This window comes from Condylura cristata, unplaced genomic scaffold, assembly GCF_000260355.1.
Source record: "Condylura cristata isolate star-nosed mole 26May11 unplaced genomic scaffold, ConCri1.0 scaffold00023, whole genome shotgun sequence".
Taxonomy (NCBI): domain Eukaryota; kingdom Metazoa; phylum Chordata; class Mammalia; order Eulipotyphla; family Talpidae; genus Condylura; species Condylura cristata.
Genome location: NW_004567124.1, coordinates 20,143,335 through 20,149,334, shown reverse-complemented (window position 1 = coordinate 20,149,334; position 6,000 = coordinate 20,143,335). Strand labels below are relative to the sequence as shown.

The 6,000-nt window shown below is 41.5% G+C and overlaps 1 protein-coding gene across 1 annotated transcript in view; it reads right to left on the bottom strand.

Moving 5' to 3' along the window:
• Window positions 1–251: 251 nt before the first annotated feature.
• FBN1 (fibrillin 1) overlaps window positions 252–6,000 on the bottom strand; it is a 226,687-nt gene continuing 220,938 nt past the window's right edge. The window contains exons 64-66 of the mRNA XM_004687821.2: window positions 5,664–5,895; window positions 2,762–2,936; window positions 252–1,579 (exon numbers count right to left, since the gene is read on the bottom strand). Coding sequence (XP_004687878.1) covers window positions 1,190–1,579; window positions 2,762–2,936; window positions 5,664–5,895 — 797 coding nt within the window. The 3' untranslated portion in view covers window positions 252–1,189. The remainder of the gene's footprint in view (window positions 1,580–2,761; window positions 2,937–5,663; window positions 5,896–6,000) is intronic.

Here is a 6,000-nt window from a genome sequence, read left to right as displayed (position 1 = left end):
TTAGGTCATATTTCAGAAAGGATACTATAAGCTAAATACTCTACTGGTGAGAAATGACCCTGCAATCTTTCATGAATAAAACAGGGGACTGACTCAAACATGGTCAATGTTCTCCTAGTGGTTATACACTTGGCACCTTAGAAGCCATATCTACCAGACCCGCGGTCACTTCCATTCAGGAGAACTCATTCAGCCTCCAGAATGGCCCCTGCAATCCCCTCTCCATGCAAGAACACAAAGTCACAAGGGGATAAACTAAAAAAGAAGAAGACTGTTTTATTGTGACATTTATGACATGGACCCCTTGTTGACAGGAATGACCGAGGCTAATCTTGCATATTGCACAGGTGTGATGAAGGAGGCACTGGTGGTGCTCTGGCGGCTGAGGCTGTTTCCTGGTCCTCCCAGACCTTCTTGTGTGTATGGGCCAGTCACAGAAATTTCATTACCTCTTGGTGTATACATTGAACAAGTCTTTGGTCTTAATAAGCACCATGACAAACCCTCACATTAAGGGCATTATTATTCTAGTTTATAAATGTTTCAATGATAAAAAATAGCACGATTACAGTATACACACACTTAATTTACATGTAATGTATTATACTCATAACTGAGAAAAGCTACTGAACTAACTTTGGTTGATTGAAATTAGTGAAGTATTTGAGCTGGATACTTGTCATTTGGTTTCTAAATTGTGTAAATATTACAGTGCATTTATAAATCTAGTTTGAGAATATTCTAGCACCAAATAGATATTATAAATGACCAACCTAGTACTTGTATTTGGAAAAGTAAAGTTTAAAAATTTGAAAAAATAGAACAGTCCATCAATTGAAAGCACATTCCTGTATTCTGCTAGTAGCTCGGCACCTCAGTATGAACGGCCAGGCCCCAATGGAAATACACATCCCAGATTTCAAGAGTCAACACCTATGACAAGGTAGCTTGAAAGTAGCTTAGCTATACACATGGGAAGCCTGAGAAAGTGGTTGTTCTGAATTAGGCCAGTCACCTGTACCTTGCTTTTGTAATACAAGAATAGTGCTTCTTTATAGAAATTTACCTGGTGAAAGACTGCACCTATGATATGAAGATTCAGAGGGGACAAATTCAGTTCTACCTATCTATCTGGTTTTTGGTTTGTTTGTTTGTTTTTTTTTTAATTATTTGGTCTCTGGATGGTGCATTAATGAAGTAAAATCTGAATTTTCATCTTCAGATTATCACCCAGTTCACCACTGAGGTAGTCTTTGTCATATCTATCTTCTAGCTGATTAAGTTCTTTCTTTTTATAAAGTGGAGTACTACTGATTTGTAATGAATAGGTTCCAGCCACTGGCTTCTTCTTTGTGAAATGCAGGTAGCTGATCCCTTCCTTTTGGTTGATTTTAAAGAAGCCATTTTCATTCCCAGATTCAATCAAGTATCTGTTGTGATTCGTCAGAGTCGTAAGGGCTGGAAGGAGCTCTAGGATTCGGACCTTGTTACTGATGTGGGAAATATTGAAAGCAAACGTGGCTGTCTTCTCAATATCCCAACTGGCAAGACTCACATTGGCTTCTCTTTCAGGCTGATCCTGGGAAAAGACACATAACCATGTGTTAACTAAAGTGTAAAATAAAGCCATTCGGTTGCTTCCTCTATTACAGAAAAAAAAAATAACTCGAATCTCATGCTAATACACCTTGCTGTTCATACTGTAGGCACTGTGTTGAAAACACACACTCATAAAACCTTCTGTTTAACTGCAAGAATATAAAATTAGCACACATTTCAAATATTGATAATATCATGCTCATGTCAAGAAGAAAGTTTAGCTGCAGTCACTTGTCTTTGGAGGTCTTCTAATGCAGAGGGTCTGGATAGTGGTCCCTGGACCAGCAGCATCCATGCCACCAGGGAATCTGTCAGAAATGCAACTTCTACTGAATAGAAACCCAGTAATCCACTTTAACAAGCCTTCTGGATGATTCAGATGCATACTCAGGCTTGAGAAACACTGTTTTGATAGATTATTTTCTTTCCAAAGACTTATCTCATTTCCCAAACCACAGGAGAAGGGTTGCAGCATGGATGCTAAGAAAGAATCAGTCTATTTCAATTTTCTTCTCTGACGCAAAATCATCCCCTCTGAAGGACACACCTATGAACCTACTTCCTGGCTCTGATGATCATCTAGTATTCAATGCTTTTCACCTGGCTTCTTGCTTGCCTCTCTGGGACCACATGTGCTGGATTCTCTGGGCCCAGAGCCAGAGGTCTGGGTGAATATCTGTGCATTTCTGAGTTGACTAAAGCAAAGCAAACCAGGCTGCTTGAGCTCCATGTTGTTTTTGTCTAGAATCCAAGTTCCCTCACACTCCACATGGCTCTCTTCAGTAGAAGAGCCTCTAGCTTTAGAACTTGGCGTCCTGTGCAGGGAGCACTATGTCACTTCACTATCCTGCCCGCTTGCTGTCCTGGATCTCAGACCCTGTCCTTTCAGCAGACTTTGGGTGGGTGTTTGACTTTCTTTCTGGCGAGACAGAGGAAATGAGCAAGTATGTGAAAACCTTTGAATGGCCACTCCCTGAAAGTGGCAAGAAGCTCCAGAAAGTCCCACAGACTCTCATAAAATGCGGCCTAGAGCTCAGAGAATGTCTGGATTTTCTCCCCAGGGAGCTTTTTCACACTCTGGAGCATCCTCAGAGGAAACCACAGGAATTTGGAAGGCCATTCTGCAACAGGAGACACCGAGAAAAACCACCTTCTGACCTACCTCGATATCGAAGGCATCTGTTTCGTTTGCGCTTCTCCGTCTCCTGCCCCGTTTGGGGTAGCCATTGATCTTACACTCATAACATGCCTCCGGGGAGAGTGAGTTGTCATCCATTTCACTGCTGGCGGGTGGCTCTGGGCCTCCTCGGCCCATGCCCATTCCAGAAACACAGTGCCTGTGGTGGAAGGTGGATAGAGATTGTTCATTAGAAGCTGGAGTTGAGAGAGGTGGGGGACAGTTTGATGATGCCTGTGTCTGTCTAGTGCCAGTCTGCCTTTGGCGATTTGTCTACGAACTGTTGGTGCTGACAGCCATACTGAAGTCCTCTGCATTTGTCTTGACTTCCCAGGGCTCTGAACTCACAGATTTCCTTCTACCTCTCAACACTCTGCTTTTCTTATTTATTTGTCCCTTCATTTGCCAAGACTAATGTAGCAGGCATTTTGCTGAGCTGATGCTAGGTGATGTGGAGTGGAAATAAGAGGACAGAGGATGAGGGAGCCCATGTCACTTGGGAGGTTACACAAAATGGCCCCCTTCCTATGAAATAGACTCCACAGGAGTGAAAAAGGTATGAGACATGCTTTCCAGTTTTTTTGCCTTTTTCCCATTTAACTGCCACCACCACTGTCGTCACTACTGTCACCACCCTCATAACACCAGCTCTGAGTCATCTTTCCTATTGTTTGGCTAAATTTACTGAGACTAGGAAGAACACTGTAGGTGATAACTGAGGTTGGTTTAGTAATAAATTGTGAGGCTATGCGATAAATAAAAGACATGTATAAGGGCTTGCCCAACTGTGGGAAATTGTTTCAAGTCATTCAAAACCACAAGGACCACTGTCTCTGACTCATGTGAGGCTGGATAAATAAACCCATGCCCAAGAGAGACCTCATTCAGCTGTTTTTCTTTGCTTTTCAGCTAGCAAAGCCAAGTTATGGAGGGAGGTTTGCCTGTTTCACAAGTACCTTGGTTTGTTACTCTGCCTACTATTTCAGAGACCATTTGGAATGCATTTACCAGGCTCCTCGTTCAAAATGTGTTGAAACATAACTGCTCCTAAAAGAATCTATATCTGGGGCAGGGTCTGCCATGGTTATTCACAGCGAGGCTAACATTGTTAAGAGCAGGCAGATTTCAGCTAATGGGACACAACTAGGCCAAATGATTTGCCTCTTTTTCTGCAATACTGCAGTTGGCCTATTCTTGCTAACCCATTTTCCTTTATGCCCTTAAGATTCAAAATGTGATGCCAATGAACAGAATTTCTTTTTGCAGCAATTTACAGGTTCCTACTATTTTCTGCCATCCTGCCAGAGCCCAGTACATTTCCTTTTCTGTTTTATCTTGCAATGCAAAATGTGTAGGAAAAAAAGAGATGACATAGCAAATGTGTGTGTGTCTCTGTGTGTGTGTATGTAGCCATGTTTGCACAGATATTCACACAATGATTAAATTATTAGAAGACAAACCTCAAATTTGTAGACTTTGGTTCCATTCTCAGAACTTCTTTCCAATATTTTCATATCCCTGGAATACCACTTAAAAGAAATGTGACTATGAGGTCTAGCTGGCCAGAAGCCAGTTTGGGGTGTCACAACTTTTTTCTTCTGGGAAAATGATTCTGGCATTAACTTTGTAAAGAATAAGTCTACTGAGAGCCATCTGGGAATTTGTTTCCAATGACTGGGATTCTTTGTGCTTCCCATAAACATTCTTTTACCTTGAAATCTACATAGACCCAAGATGAACATCTAACATTTGTGTCAAGGAATCAGAGACTACTAGTTTGATTTATATACATGAATGTGTATGTGTGAACATGTAATTTTGCATGTGGGTGCTGTGGCAGTCGATTTGTAGATGTACATTGAAATCTGTTTTTTTTTATTATTTTTTATCACAGTTTATTTTTACATCATTTTGTATGAAATCTGTTTTTCCTAACTAAAAAGTTAAATTCTGAGATGCTTCACAGGATCGCCAAAACTGAACTGACAGTCCAAGTCCAGATTAATTCTGCAGGTGCGAAGACCCAAACTTGGAAAACTTATCACTAAACTTTCAATCACTCAGTGAAATAAAAGTCTTCTCTGCCTCAACTCTCACACATATAATGTGGCGAAGTAGTCTACCTGGAGAGTACCACTATCATTTCAGCTCTCACATTTAACATTTTCTTGGTAATTTTTAATATAGACTTAAGCCTGAAATGTAGAATATTCTTTATGATCTGAAAGACCTGTGAGAAAAAGACACCCTTTTGATTTATCCCAAAAGGAGTTAATGAGATTAAATCAGACAGAATCCTCTTGGGCAGCAGATGGACAGCCAAGTGCTGTGGGAGCCTCCCTGTCAGGTACCAGCCCCATTTCCTGAGCAATGAGTCACTATCCTACCAGATGTGAAAAGCAAGAGCATGAGCTAAAGAAGCCAGAGAGACATAAAATAAATAATAAAAATCAAAAGGGTCTCTTTTTCTCACAGTTCTTTTAGGATCCTAAAGTATGTTTTACATTTCAGGCTTAAATCTATACTAAACATTACCAAGAAAATATTAAATGTGAGAGCTGCAATAATAGTTGTACTCTCCAGGTAGACTGCTTCACCACATTATGGGAGACAGTGTGATCGTTTCGTTTGATCTACTATGCATTTCCTGAAATCTAGATATCCCTTTAAATAAAGTGCCCTAAAGGGAAAACTACAATCATAAAGATTATATAGCGCCTACAAAGTATTAAAGTCATATTTCATTTAATTTAAATTAAAGATTATACGATTATCATAAATAGCATGATTTTCCCTCTCTCTCAGGACAGGTCAGTCTGAGTCAAAGATACGTAATTATATTATGAATGAGGTCACCTCAGCCTCCACCAGGTGCAGCAGAGCTTACCCTTGGCCTATTCGGAAGTAACCCGGGGGACAGCCGCACAGGTAGCCGCCCTCGGTGTTGGAGCAGCCATAACTGCAGGGGGCCTGGGAAGAGCCGCATTCGTTGATGTCTTGGCACCCGCCGCTGAACTGTTCGAACTGGAAGCCCGCAGGACACATGCACTTGTAGCTCCCCAGCGTGTTGTGGCAGGAGGCTCCTCCGCAGATGTGAGCGCTCAGGCATTCGTTCTCATCTGCCGGAAGGGGGTGGGCAGAGACAGGAGAAAAAATAAGGATGCGGCCTCTTGCTGTGCTGCAAAGGTGTTGGATGAGGTTCAGTGGGCAGGTGGAATACAACA